This window comes from Bos indicus x Bos taurus, chromosome 18 (genome assembly GCF_003369695.1).
Source record: "Bos indicus x Bos taurus breed Angus x Brahman F1 hybrid chromosome 18, Bos_hybrid_MaternalHap_v2.0, whole genome shotgun sequence".
Lineage (NCBI taxonomy): Eukaryota > Metazoa > Chordata > Mammalia > Artiodactyla > Bovidae > Bos > Bos indicus x Bos taurus.
In genome coordinates, this window is record NC_040093.1 from 60,681,093 (window position 1) to 60,695,725 (window position 14,633).

A 14,633-nucleotide genomic window follows, 5' to 3' on the forward strand; every position below is an offset into this window, starting at 1 on the left:
CAAGGACACAAAGCCTGTCTTCAGGGGACATGATCCAGACAGCATCCTTCATTAGGCTCCATTCTTGCTCCCCTGTTTATCCCATGGCTGCGTAATCCTTGACCTGAACTTTGAAGTTCAAACGCAAGCAGAGGCCCTTTCATTCCACTCTCAGGGCAGGAAGTATTGATCATTCCACAATCAGGGGCCATTTGGGAATAAAGCCTTTGGTAATCAGAGTTGGCACTTTGAGGGCATCTGGATACCTCCACAGTGTCATGCTGAGAGTAAATTCTAAACCCCTTGCCCCGGTTTTGTCTGACTGCCCTATTCATAATGCCTCTACCCCATTCTGTTCTTTTCTGTTGCAACACCCTATTTCATCCCTTTCAGAGATGTTCTGCCAAGCATCTTATTAATATGTGTTACTTATTTCAGCTTGTCTGCCTCCCTCCCAAGGACATCAAGTGTGCCAGCCTAATTCACTGTGGTACCCGGTGCTTGGCACAGCACCACAAATAGTAGGTGCTCAGAAGATGCTCACAGAGTGAGTGAGTCCATCAGCATCTCACTGGCTGCTGGGGAGGGTAGAGGAGAGAGGACGAAGGCAGGCTCTGATGAGACGCTGCCACTCCTTGTTGTGGGTGTGGAGGTAAAAATGCAGGTTCAAGTCCAAATTAGTTTAATTCCAGCAACTGTAGCTCTAGGTGGGAATGCAGACCTGAGTAGGTTCGTGATGCAGTGAATGTACCAGGAACGCAGCTTCTCAATTGCAGACACAGTAACCACTGTATTCAGACATGAGCATCTATGCTAGGGTTCACACACTTGCCCCTATCACAGTACCGCCCCAGGAGCTTGAGAAAATGTGAGGTCCCATTGTATCTCCAAGGCAGTAGAATAAGGATATGGAGAAATGTCAGGCAGCCCTGGAGACCTGGTTAGAAAGTAGCCAAACTGAAAGGCTGGTCTCTCCACGGACCAAACAAACTTCACTAATGCTAAGTTTATTCTTGACCAATGATTAAGAACACCAACAATCTCTGTTGAAATAAGAAACAAAGCTTTCTGGAGTTTCTCTGACTCTCTCACCTCTCTGCTTCATTCAAAAGCGCCCCAAGTCACAGTCCTGACCATGTGTAATGAGCAGGGTGGGAACACAGGCTGTCTTGCAAATGAATGATGCAGATGAAAGACAACCAAGAGTTGGCCTATCAGGTCCATGTCCTTAGAAGAGCTTACAGCATGCCAAGCAGCACACCACCCCCGTTCGTTAACGTGCATGGACACTTACTGATTTTGCAAAGCTGAAGAAGCTCTTGGTCTCTCCAGTCACCATGTTGGATGAACCTGCAAAGGGAAGACTCCTAAGTCAAGCTCATGACAATCAATCTCTTGGTTCACATGGAAGAATGGCAGTTGTTTGGCCCCAAACTGTCAAGAGCTTGAACAGAAATTTAATTCAGCCTTGGAAAAGTGAGGGAAATGGAGGGGGTGGGTGGTGTCAAGCCAACAATTTTAACTAAGTATCACTGGATCAAAGAGGAAGTAACATTTCTCAAGGCGACCGTTTCATCGCTTGGGAAAATTGGTCATGCGGCAAAAATGTGATTTAAGCCAACATTCTAATAAAGTGATGGGCTGCCAAAATGTCTTGTTGGTTCCGTTCTTGGAGACTGAGAAATGAACTCATTTGTGAGCTTCCTTTATGGTTTTAATTTGATTCCTCGGTGAGTGAGAGGCTTGGGGAGATGACATTGACTGGGCATTTAAGTGGTGGGGAGAGGCGGGGCTGGGCTAGAATTTAGATGGATGGAAATACAGGGTACAGAGCAACAGGTGAGGGTGAAAACAGGTTCAGAAGCCAAGGAAATGGTGTGACTCATGTTACCTCCAAAGAGGTCTGGGCAGAAAGGAGAAAACCATTTGAGACCAAAGGTGTAGGTAACCGAGCTTTGCTAGTGAGAACAAGTGATATTCAGAGGGAAGACAGGAAGCTGAGTCAGGGAAGACAGGAAGCTGAGTCTGCTCGTGCAGAAAGAAAAGACCTCCTCCTAGGTTCTGGGTTGGGTGGAAGGTGAGAGATACTATACAATATTGGTGGCTTTTCAACAACTCCTCTGCTTTGTCCCCACAGATTTGGGACTAGGATCTTCTCAGAGAACCGGTAAATGAGAAAATCAATGTCTGTCTTAAACTCACTTCTTCGGCATTGGTGAACTTGCTTCTCCTTTTATGGCATGGCTTTTACGGGATACAAACATCACGGCACTAGGCTTTGATTACTTAGTAGTCAAGTGATTGATACAATGAATTAGATACTTGTGATACGATCGAGTTGTATTACACCAGAGTGACATCGTGAAACTAAGGCGAAAAAACAGCTAGTACATGAGCAAAGATGGATAAAGTGTCATCTGCATTTGACTCACATGTTGGTCATAGCCAATATCCATATATTGTACACTGATATTCATAGCTTCTCTTACCAATAGTAATAATTTTAAAATTATGCATCTGCCCCTTTCAACTATTAATACATGGCCACTATTGATGATGCCAGAATACTCCAGCAGTGAAAGCTTCTTCCTTCTCTTTCTGTCACAATGATCTGATGATGACAAAATGATGCTTGGCTGCTTATTCCTCTCACAGATCTCTTTTATAAACTTCTCAGCAAATAGTACAGAATTGAGTATTTTTTTCCTAAGTTATACAGAACTAAGGCTCAATTTTGTACTCTATTCCCATGGAACAGAGTGCCAAAAATCTCACACACTGGAGAACCCTAAGATCATATGGCTCTGGAATGTGACATCTGGCTTCAGATATGTTTTTTTTCCCTTTGTGGAGACTAATGTTTAAATTGCTTTCTATGCCTATGACAAAGAGAAGAAAAAGGGGAAGGGGAAGGGGGAGAAAGAGGAGGCGATGTTGGAGGAGGAAGACAAGGAGGCGAGGAAGAAGAAGAGGGAGAAAAGAGAAAGAGGAGGCTCTGGGGTCTCATTCTTCTGGAGGAAACCTCTCCCAGATGTCCTTCATAAATCCCCCCAGACCCGAGAGCATATAAGTGAATGTAGAGGCAGATGTGGACTTCATCCCTTCAGAGCTTCTGTCTTGATTGAGACATACAGGAGTAGTTTAGAGGAAGGAAATCCTGTACTTTGCAACTTCATCTTCAGTAATGAAGATCTTCCCATTTATCCCCACACCCACCCCCACCTGCATCCTATCCACTCCTCTCCATCTTCCTTTGGGTCCTTTATTGCTTCATTTTTGGAACTTCCTTTGAAGCTATTAGTATTTCCCTCCTGTGCCACCTACTGTGGTCAGGTTTCATCTCATCACTACCTTGGCTTGGCCTTGCTTTATTTCTTATAGAATGAGACATGCTTATAGAATAATAGTGCAGTAGGCACTTTTAGAATAGAAAACAATGAACAGCCATAGCAATATCATAGAAAATATGAAAAAGTTGAGAACACCCCCATCTTATTCTGCCAACATATCAGCACATCTCGTCTTTCAGAGCTTTTGCAAGCACACACGCAGTGCTCCCTGCACCCGCTTCTGTTGAGCACTCACCATATAAAATGTAGGTCCCCAGTGGTTTGAGAAGGCTGAGGCCTTTCCCGGTGTTGTCCCCACAGAGGCAATCCAAAACAATATCCACTCCTTCAGCAGAGATTCTAAATGGCAAAACGACAAAGTAAAATATTGTAACCTGTCAGGGAACAAACTGTCAGTCCCTCTCCCCTCCCATGTCATACTGTTGACTCTCAGGAACACAGAGAGCTCTGAGAGCATCAAGATGTACAGCAGAAGCCTTGGAGTCCGTCTTGAAGAATTTCACAAAGCTGGAGGATGCTAAGCCCAGAGGGTGGTGCCAGCGTGGAAGGTCACAGTCTGTCTAGCCACCTTACTCAACATCTCTGAGCCTCCCCTTTCTCCTTTGGAAAGTGGACCTAGCATGTCTTTTTTGTGCTAGGAATGAAGTGAGATGAAAAATGTGATACTTGGCCGATTGCCAACCACAAAACAGTCACTCTGGAAGCCAATCAACAACTCATATTTGTGGAGCTTGGGTCGCGTGCCCAACTCTGTCCAAGGTGCTGAAGACAGAGTGCTATAACCAGCAAGCTCCCTATCTTCGTGGGGCTTCCAGTCTAGCAGGGTTTGCCTTTTTCCTTCTCCACGTCCCTCCTCAGTGAATCTATAAAGGCACACTAATTTAACTTGCAAACTTCTGTTTGTCCAATCTCCAGGTTCAACCTATAAATACACTCTCAGAGGAAGAAGGTTAAATAGAGGGGATCTTCCTACAGTGATGGAGGGTTCCATCATAGAGGGAATCCACATCCGTCCTCTATTAGGAAGATTCCCTCATCCGTTTATTTATTTAACATTTAGCAATTCACTTACTCATGCACTTAATAAACACGTACTGGGCTTCCTGGGTTAAAAGAGATTATGCAGGAGGGGCTGTAGGACTGGAACTCTCGGGAGATGTGTAGGGAAAATATTCCTGCCCATGGAGTTACCAGCTGTGGCTGGACCCTGCTCTGGGCAGACAAGAAAGGCATTTCCTCAGGTTTGTGAGTTTGTAGGGGCTATCTTGCCTTAGCACATCACTCAGTTTTTCTACCCCCTCCCCAATCCTTCAGCAAAGTTCAGCCACCAACACTAGCTGATGTCACCAGCTGTGTCCACAGTGGCACCAACTAGGAAATTACACACGCACCTCCAGGGTTCAGACGCGAAGGCAACCTTCTCGTGCCCGCAAGAGCTGAGTCTAACAAGAGTGTGCCCTTTAAAAGCCCCCAGGCCTTGTCCAAAACCCAGCCCATTACAGAGGCCCTTCCAAAGAGATCAGCTTTGCTTTCTACCCAATAGAGGGCTTATCTCATGGGTGTGTCCGTTCAAGTTCCATCTGTAAATTAGCAACTGATGCTTTTGAACTGTGATGTTGGAGAAGACTCCTGAGAGTCCTTGGACTGCAAGGAGATCCAACCAGTCCATCCTAAAGGAGATCAGTCCTGAGTGTTCATTGCAAGGACTGATGTTGAAGCTGAAACTCCAATACTTTGGCCACCTGATGCAAAGAGCTGACTCATTGGAAAAGACCCTGATGCTGGGAAAGATTGAAGGTGGGAGGAGAAGGGGACAACAGAGGATGAGATGGCTGCATGTCATCACTGACTCGATGGACATGAGTTTGAGTAAACTCCAGGAATTGCTGAAGGACAGGGAGGCCTGGCGTGCTGCAGTCCATGGGGTCGCAAAGAGTCAGACACGACTGAATGACTGAACTGAACTGAGAAAATTAGGCCAGTGGATCTCAAACCTCAGTGTGTCAGAATCTCCCTGGGGGCTCTTTAAGACATAGATTGCGATCCCCCCACCACCACCCCCACCCCCCTCCCCAACCCCAGCTCTAGGATTCACTTGGTCTGAGGTGGGGCCCAAGTATTTGCATTTCTAAGAAGTTTCCAGCTGCTGCTGCTGCTGTTGATTTCAGTTCCACACTGTGGAAGCCCCTGGTTTACTGTTTAATTAGTCATTAATTTGTTCATTGAATATTGAGCACTGGTACTGCCCTAGGCATGGGGGATGTCATGGTGAACCCGAACAGATTTGATTTCTCCCTCTTTTTTGGAGCTTACTTTAGGCAGATATGAATCAAACATTATACAAATGAAAATTAAATTGAAATTGAGTGGGGTCCAGTGCCACAAAGGTGCCATGAGACCGTCTACACTGAGGATCTGCCCAATCAGGGCTGCCAGGGAAGACGTCCCTGGGGAAGTGAAGAGTGGCAGGTGGAGCAGATATGTGGGTCAAGAGAGGTGGTAACAGGGTCCCAGGCAGAGGGAACAGCACGCAGACAGGGTGCTCAGGGCTGGTGCACTGGGATGACCCTGAGGGACGGGATGGGGAGGGAGGTGGGAGGGGGGTTCAGGATGAGGAACACATGTGCACCCATGGCTGATTCATGTCAATGTATGGCAGAAACCACCACAATATTGTAAAGTAATTAGCCTCCAATTAAAATAAATACATTCATTTTTTAAAATCTTAAAAAAAATTAACTCTCCATAATGAACATTGGAAGACTCTGATGCTGGGAGGGATTAGGGGCAGGAGGAGAAGGGGACGACATAGGATGAGATGGCTGGATGGCATCACTGACTCGATGGACGTGAGTCTCAGTGAACTCTGGGAGTTGGTGATGGACAGGGAGGCCTGGCGTGCTGCGATTCATGGGGTCACAAAGAGTCAGACACGACTGAGCGACTGAACTGAACTGAACTGAATGAACAAAATTGATTGCTTCATGTGAAAAAAATGCTCAATGTTGCTAATTATTAGAAAAATGCAAATCAAAACTACAATGAGGTATCACCTCAGAGCGGTCAGAATGGTCATCATCAAAAAGTCTACAAACAATAAACTCCGCAGAGGGTGTGGAAAAAAGGGAGCCCTCCTACACTTTTGGTGGCATTGTAAATTAGTGCAGACTCTGTGGAAAAACAATATGGAGGTTTCTTAAAAAACTAAAAATAGAACTGCCATATGATCCAGCAATCCAGAGCATTTATCTGGAAAAAAACACAATTCAAAAAGACACATGCATCCCAATGTTCATTGCAGCACTATTTACAATAGCCAAGACATGGATGCAACCTGAATGCCCACTGACAGAGAAATGGATAAAGAGGCTGTAGGATACACAGACAGACACACAATGCAATATTGCTCAGTCATGACAAAGAATGAAATAATACCATTTGCAGCAACATGGACGGACCCAGAAATTATCATAAAAATGAAGTAAGTCAGAAAGAGAAAGACAAATATCGTATGATATCACTTACATGTGTGGTGGAATTTTAAAAGATGGTACAAATGAATTTATTCACCAAACAGAACCAGACTCACAGACTTATAAAACAAACTATGGCTATCAAAGGGGAAAGGTTGGGGGAGGAATAAATGAGGAGATTGGGATTAAAAAAAAATAACAAATTGGAGTAAGGGTATTTCATTTCATCAAACTTTTATTTCCATTTACATATTTTAAAAATATGTGAATGAGGGTGTGTGAGTTTATATGAACATGCAGAAGGATATGTGCATGAAACAAATGTGTGTATAAATAAGTACTAAGTCTGAACCACTATAAGATGAATTTTTCATGGTGTGTAATAATAGAAAAAAGTGGTTACAAACTTTCCTTGGTAAATGTTCTTTTCTTCTGGTTTGTACACTAATTGAAATGAAGCTGTTTAGAATGTTAAAAAATTAAAAAAAGGGAGGGAGCCTGCTGCACAGCGGGGCTGGAGAGGCAGCGGGAGGCGGCACACAGACGCTGCTGAGGCCGGGCTGAGCCGCCTGCTGGGGAGCTGAGCACCCTCCTTTCTCACGTCCACAGGTCAGTTTTGCTCCCTCCCGTGGAAGTGAGAGCCTGCCCTCCCGGACCTCACATCCACGTTCTGCTCATGGGCCCACAACCTCCCCTCTGCCCATCCCAGTTCCTTGCACTGGCTGCCTGGCCTCGGCCTGTGGCTCCAGCCTCTGGACTGTGGTTCTGCAGAAATGCAGGGCACACCCACAGAAACACGTGACCATATGCTCTGCCCACTTCCCCATCCTCACCTCTGACTCACCACCCTAGACACCCTGACTTTCTAGCTATTCCTAAAACCCCACATTCAAGAGCACCTACTGTGTGCCAGGCACAGCACTGTCTCATCTCATGAGACCTCGTGTCAGTCCTGAGACTCAGGGCCAGTTATACCCATTTGATGGATGAGGAAACTGAGGCTCAGCGGAGTCAGTTGACTGTGTGGGGAATAGGAGGGCCCTGGTTTGAACCGGACGCCAAGTGAGAGCCCCAGAGATGGAGGAGGTTTTGTAGGGCGGGGTGGCCAGCCGGGGGTGACTGCCACTGCCACTCATAGTCCCCAGTGGAGGCTGAGCAGAGAGTCGGGCAATGCATGGAGGTTGAAATAAGCCAAAAATTCGCCACGCATTGCTGTCATCACATCCTTTTGAAGGTCAGTGGTGCAGTGGGAGGAAGGGAAGGGAGGAGATGGATTCTGTGGATGAGAAGCTGGGTACAGGCTGGTGTCATTCCTGGGGGCCCTGAGGGTGAGAACACGCCACTGACCCAATTTGGTTATAGAAGTCAAACCTGCGAGCAGACATTGCTCCTTTAAGGGCCAGCAATGTTCCTTCAGGTGAGAGCTGCAGAATGGAAAAGCGCTCCATCCCCTTGTTTAGTCACTAGAAGCGCAGTTAGTGGATCGGACTGAACACTGGGTCTAGTTAAAATGCTCAGGTCCTGCAAGTAGGGACTTCCCTGGTGGCTCAAACGGTAAAGAACCTGCCTGCAATGCAGGAGACCCGGGTTCGACTCCTGGGTCGGGAAGATCCCCTGGAGAAGGGAATGGCAACCCACTCCAGCATTCTTGCCTGGAGAATCCCACGGACAGAGGAGCCTGGCAGCCTGCAGTCCATGGGGTCACGCCGGATATGACTGAACAACTAACACTGAACAACTTTCTTTCCACAGGGAGGCTTGGGTCAGGTCCTCCCTTGCTCATCCTTCTATTGACAAGCACCTTAGCAGCATCTTTTAAAGGAACAATCATGAATATCACAAGCAGAGCTACACAGCTCGCCAGAGGCACAGAGACCATCCTCATTTCTGAGCTGCCCCCAGGGCCCCAGTTTCTGGGAATGTGCACCTTGCCTGCATAATTACACAAACACAGAGAGGGCAGAGTTAAAGGCAGCAGTTCCTACTCTGCTTTCTCCTGCTGTCATAAATCTCTGCAGACTTAAGAAGCAAACAGAAATAGCCCCAGCTCGGAGAGTCTCTATGCCAAATTCAGCAGCAAGATATTTTGGGATTGCTGATGCGAGATTTTCCTGTCTGTCTGTCCTTGGTCCCCAACCCCCTGCTCCTTTTCTGAAAGTGACGGCTCTTTGCTTCTCGCCCACTTGGATCAGTGGGGGATTTCTCCTGAGTGGTAGCCTTTGCCATTGAGTCATTACTGGGTAAGCGGCCCTTCGACTTTGTCAATCAAGAGATCAATTCCCCTTTATCATCGTAACTTCCATTTCCAGCTGGGTCCTTGGCTCTCCTGCAAGTCTTCTCGTTCAGATTCCCCTTTTCTCTGAGAACTCATCCATGCCATGGCTTTAACCATCACATCTGAACTCATGACACAGGGATGAGGCGATTTCAGCGCGCCTGGCACACAGTAGGCTGCTTAGTAAAAGTTCATTGCGATGCCTCCCACCTCACTTAGCAAAACCACCTCTAGTAAGGAACCCTTTCTCTATTGTTTTCTCTCTGCTCTCTCCTGCTGGCTAGGCTTTTGTTAATTTCCTCTTGGCCTCAGTTTCTTTGTAAGATGTGGAATTTCCGTCTTGCTGGATACACATCAAATGGTCTTACTAAGATGCTCTAAAGAGCAAGAGGACTGATGCAGACCTGGCGTAGGACTCACTCCCCGCCTCTCTCTAAGGACTAAAATACTTCCCAGTCTTCAAGCTCCCACGTGGGGGCTGTCCCCCTCTGTGCTCCCTCTGGTCTTTTTTCTCTCCTCTTTATTTTTAAAGCCCTTACAGTCAGATGCACACAATTCAAAGCTTCGAACTCTTCCACTTTGTTTCATCTCCTGAAACAAAGAGCATACTCATCTCTCTCCTCTTGAAAAGAGAAGGGGGAGTGACATAAAGGCTAGGTCTGTATTATAAATATTTCCCTCCATTCCCTTTAAAATGTCTGGTTCTAGGCTGCAGACATGTTCAAAAGAAGCAGACTGACGGACTGGTTGATAAAAGAATTTCCGTCCCAAGAAATTTTACGCTATTATTTTTTTCTAGTTGATTACACACAACATTGTGTAACAAACAATATCCACGGATCAGAAAAGAAGGAAAAGTCACTCTGCATTCCACTCCTGTTGCATCTTAGTGGGTGGATTTTTTTTCTCTTTCATTTTATGTCCTTACACGCCAAGGATTTATACAAAGCTGTGATCACAGTGTAGCTGGAATTTGGCATACTGCTTTTTTCACTCAATATGCTACTATGGATATTTTTTTCATTTTCTGACAGAGTCTTCATAACTAGCATTTTTTTTTTAGGGGCTGCATAATACTCAAGTGTGTGGGTGTAGTGTAATCTACCGAGCTGTTTCCCTTCTGTTGTTGATGGGGGCTGGTTCTGAATTTTCACTATTATAGACGATGCTGTAATTCACGCTGTCGGTCCACCCTGGGCACCTACAGCGAGGCAGAAGGAGTACTTGGCTCTGCAACAGGCAATATGGACCTGTGGCTTTTATCTTCTTCAGGATTATTTCCTGAGGGTAGGATTCATGGGACAGAGAGTTGAAATATACCTGTGACTTCTCAAGTCATTTTTAGGCTAATCCTAGGATCTCTACTTAAAAACTCAAGGAAGTATTGGAGGTCATGTTTGCAGGATGGTGGTCGGAGGAGATACTCTCAGATGCTATTATCTTCCACTTTTCTGACATCAGCAGAAATCATCGATTCTGGGCTAAAGGGAGCAGGTCAAGTGCAGTGAGGGGATGAGGGGATGGTGCAGCTCCTGGGGTGTGGGGACCACAGAGGCTCCCTGGTATGGACTGTCACCTCTTCAGAAGAGCTGCTATCCCCTGCTTCTCTTCTGCTACTACCTCCCAAATCCTCTCACCACATCCTCCAGCCGCACGGGTCTCCTTGCAGATTCTGGAACTGACCAAGTCCTTCCTGACCCTGGGCCTTAGCACACGCCATTCCCCTTGGTCAGAAATGCTCTTCTTTTGGCCTGATGCTCATCCCTCAGTTCTCAGTCCAAATCTCACCCTTTGATGGATAACACATCTGATTTCCCCACGTGCCTGTGCTTATTTCACTAGCACCTTGCATTTCTCCACCAGAGTGCATACCAAAACTATAAAGCAATGAACCTTTCAATATCTTTTGTCCTGTCTTCCCCACTGAGACTCTAAGTTCCTTGAAGACAGTGATTCTCAAGGTAGTTTCTGCTGGATCTGCTGCCCTAGCAGAGTACCTGGCCCACCACAGATACTTGGGACTTACTAAGTTAAGTTGGTCAGGGCAGGAACAGAGAAAGGGATGCTTGCCAAAATATCACTTCAGAGGATGAAAGAAAAGAGGACAGAAGGGATCAGATCACAGCTTGAAAGATACAAGCTAAAGAAAGGAAGGAACTTCCCCGGTGGCTACTCAGTAAAGAATCCACCTGCCAAAGCAGGAGACTCGGGTTCAATTCCTGTTCCGAGAAGATCCCGTGTGCCACAAGCACTGTGCCTGAGTGCTGCAACTCCTGAAGCCCGTGCACCCCAAGCCTGTGCTCCACAGCAAGAGAAGCCCCCACACCGAGACGCCCGAGAGCCGCAACCAGAGGGAGTCACTCCCTCTCGCTGCAGCCAGACAAAGCTGCGAGTAGCAGCATCGAAGACCCAGTGAGCCAAAAAAAAACGAATAAAGAACCACCTGAGGGGTATAAGAGTAGGCAAAAATATATTCTGAGAGTCTTTCAGACTACTATATATAAAATAAATAAGCAACAAGGATTTACTGTACAGCACAGGGAACTCTATTCAATATTCTGTAATTACCTACACTGGAAAATATAATCATCTATACTTAAATTTTTTACAAAATGCCTGTGATCTCTGGATATCTGAGAAATGGATGGTGAAGTTCTAATATCTAGCTTTTAAGCTCTCTTTTCACACCTCATGGGAAATACTGGGGCAACCTTAAATAGCATGTAGATCTCCCCATTCAATATCTAAAAACAAATCGGGGAATTCAGACCATCAGAAGGCTTTCCTTTCCAAGAAACTTCCCAAGTTTAACCTAATCTGGTCCAAATCTATCACTTCAAGCAACCAGATCTCCTGTCTTGCAGCCCTTAATCAGGGGTGTGGAGAAAATGGTTTCTTTGTTATGATGTTAGCTAGACAACTTAATCCTTTGTAGCTTACAATTTTGTGCTGGAGACTGAAAATATATAAACAGTGGCTCTGGGACCTGGCTGAATCCTCCCAGGGACTGCGAGTGGAGCAGAGCCTGGGAATCTGCCTTGAATGCTCAGAATCAGCAGGGGGAGACCCACAGATCATCTGCAAGTGTGGCAGCAGCTGAGTGTGCCATCTGATTCCCTGTGTTGGCGTGCACGTAGCCGTGATCAATGCCTTCAGGATCACAGGTAAAATACGGATCTAGTTATAAACCAAAGTCTCCCCTGTGGAGACCGCAACAGCCAGCAGACTGACGCCTCTGCCTTCAGACTCCCGTCTCCCATTCATTCTCCCTGCAGCACCAGTGACTGTTTCAAGCCCATGTCCCATTTGTCACCACCGTGGTCCTTTGGTGGCTCTCAGTCACACCCAGGTTGGAGTCTACATTCCCTGGGGCTGTTATGTGAATGCATGAGAGATAAACTTCTCTGTGTTAAGGTCGTGTTGTAGCAGCTCTCACAATTCAGCTTGGTGAGTTACTTAACGTCTCAGATCCTTGGGTTTATCGTCTCCAAAATGGGGATAATAATAAGGTTGTTGAGAGGATTAGATGAGCGAATTACATGTGAAATAGCCCAGAGCTAGTAATATGCATGTTCATCATTATGGCATTATGACCCTGAGAAAGAGAGAGTGCGTGCATGCTCAGTTGCTAAGTTGTGTCTGACTCTGCAATCCCATAGACTGTAGCCCACCAGGCTCCTCTGTCCATGGGATTTCCCAGGCAAGAATTCTGGAGTAGGTTGCTGTTCCCTTCTCCAGAGGATCTTCCCGACCTAGGGATCGAACCCGGGTCTCCTGTGTTGGCAGGCAGATTCTTTACCACTGAGCTGATGACTATTATTAGCCCTCCTCTAAATGAATACCCCTGTTCTTTAAGAAGGGGCTTCCTTGATAGCTCAGTTGGTAAAGAATCCACCTGCAATGCCGGAGACCCTGGTCTGATTCCTGGGTTGGGAAGATCCCCTGGAGGAGGGATAGGCTACTCAACTCCAGTATTCTTGGGGTTCCCTGGTGGCTCAGCTGGTAAAGAATCCTCCTGCAATGCGGGAGACCTGGGCCTATACAGTCCATGGGGTCGCAAAGAGTCAGACATGACTGAGAGAAATTCTTTAAGAGAGAAGCACAAGGACCATCCCGGTGCTCTTTAGAACAAACATCTTACCTCTTCACTTCCTGCACATAGTCTGCATTTCTGTCGAAGAGGTGGGTCACGGAGTCCTTGATAGCTTCGTGCTTGAAAGTAGAAGCTGTTCCAAAGACGGTCACGTTGGGGACAGTGGAGCACAGCTGAGCCACAGCTTGGCCCTAGAAGTGAAATATAACAGACAAGTCACATAGAAGAGCTACCACCCGACAGCTAAGCTTGCTGGGCAAAAAGCAGGATTTCTCGGCCTTGGCACTATTGACCTTTTTTTTGGCTGGATTGGTCTTCGTTGGAGGGGGCTGAACTGTGCATTGTGAGATGTTTAGCAGGATCCCTGGCCTCCACCTACACGGTACCAGCAGCATGCCCCCAGCTGTGACAACCAAAAGTATCTCCAGTCAACATCGCTCGTTATTAGATGCAAATCAAAACTACAGCGAGATACCACCTCACACTGGTCAGAATGCCCATCGTCAGAAAATCCACAAACACATGCTGGAGAAGGTGTGGAGAAAAGGGGACCCTCTTGCGCTGTTGGTGGGAATGTAAATGGACACAGCCACTATGGCGATTCCTTAAAAATACTAGGAATAAAACTACCATAGGACCCGGTAATTCCCACTACTGGGCATATACCCTGAGGAAACCAAACTGAAAAAAGATACAGGTACCGCAGTGTTCATTGTAGCACTATTTACAATAGCTAGGACATGGAAGCACCCTAAATGTCTACCAACATATGAATGGATGAAGAAGCTGTGGTACGTATATACAGTGAAACATTACTCAGCCATAAGAAGGAGCACGTTTGAGTCAGTTCTAATGAGGTGGATGAACCTAGAGCCTATTATACAAAGCAAAGTAAGTCAGAAAGAGAAAAGCAAATATCGTATATTAATACACATATATGGAATCTAGAAAGAGGTACTGAGGAGCCTATTTGTGGGGCAGCAATGGAGATGCAGACACAGAGGACAGACTTATGGACACAGGGGTGGGGAGGAAGGAGGTGGGACAAACGGAAACGTGTACACTACCACATGTGAAACAGATAGCCCACGGAAACCTGCTGCCTGACGCGGGGAGCTCGGACTGGGGCTCTGTAACAAGCTAGAAGGCTGGGATGGGGTGGGAGGTGGGGCGGAAGTTCAGAGGGAGGGGACATATGTATATCTATGGCCGATTCATGTTGGTGGGCGTATGGATGGCAGAAACCAATATTGTGGAGCAATTACCTTTCAGTTAAAGAATAAATGAATTAAAAAAATATCTCCAGACATTTCGAAATGTCCCCTGGGAAACACGATCTCCCCCAGTTGAGAACCACTGGCATAGAGGAAGGAGAGCCAGCAAAACCCTGGTACTGAGACATAACAATGATCATTTAACCATCTGGACTTCAGGTTCTCCATCTATAAATCAGCACTGATATT

General features: G+C 46.4%; 1 protein-coding gene across 1 annotated transcript in view; it reads right to left on the minus strand.

Annotated features, from left to right (window-relative positions):
• Positions 1 to 14,633, minus strand: part of VAT1L (vesicle amine transport 1 like) — a 166,227-nt gene that overhangs the window by 78,993 nt on the left and 72,601 nt on the right. Inside the window, exons 4-6 of the mRNA XM_027513966.1 lie at positions 13,219 to 13,361; positions 3,565 to 3,668; positions 1,274 to 1,329 (exon numbers count right to left, since the gene is read on the minus strand). Coding sequence (XP_027369767.1) covers positions 1,274 to 1,329; positions 3,565 to 3,668; positions 13,219 to 13,361 — 303 coding nt within the window. The remainder of the gene's footprint in view (positions 1 to 1,273; positions 1,330 to 3,564; positions 3,669 to 13,218; positions 13,362 to 14,633) is intronic.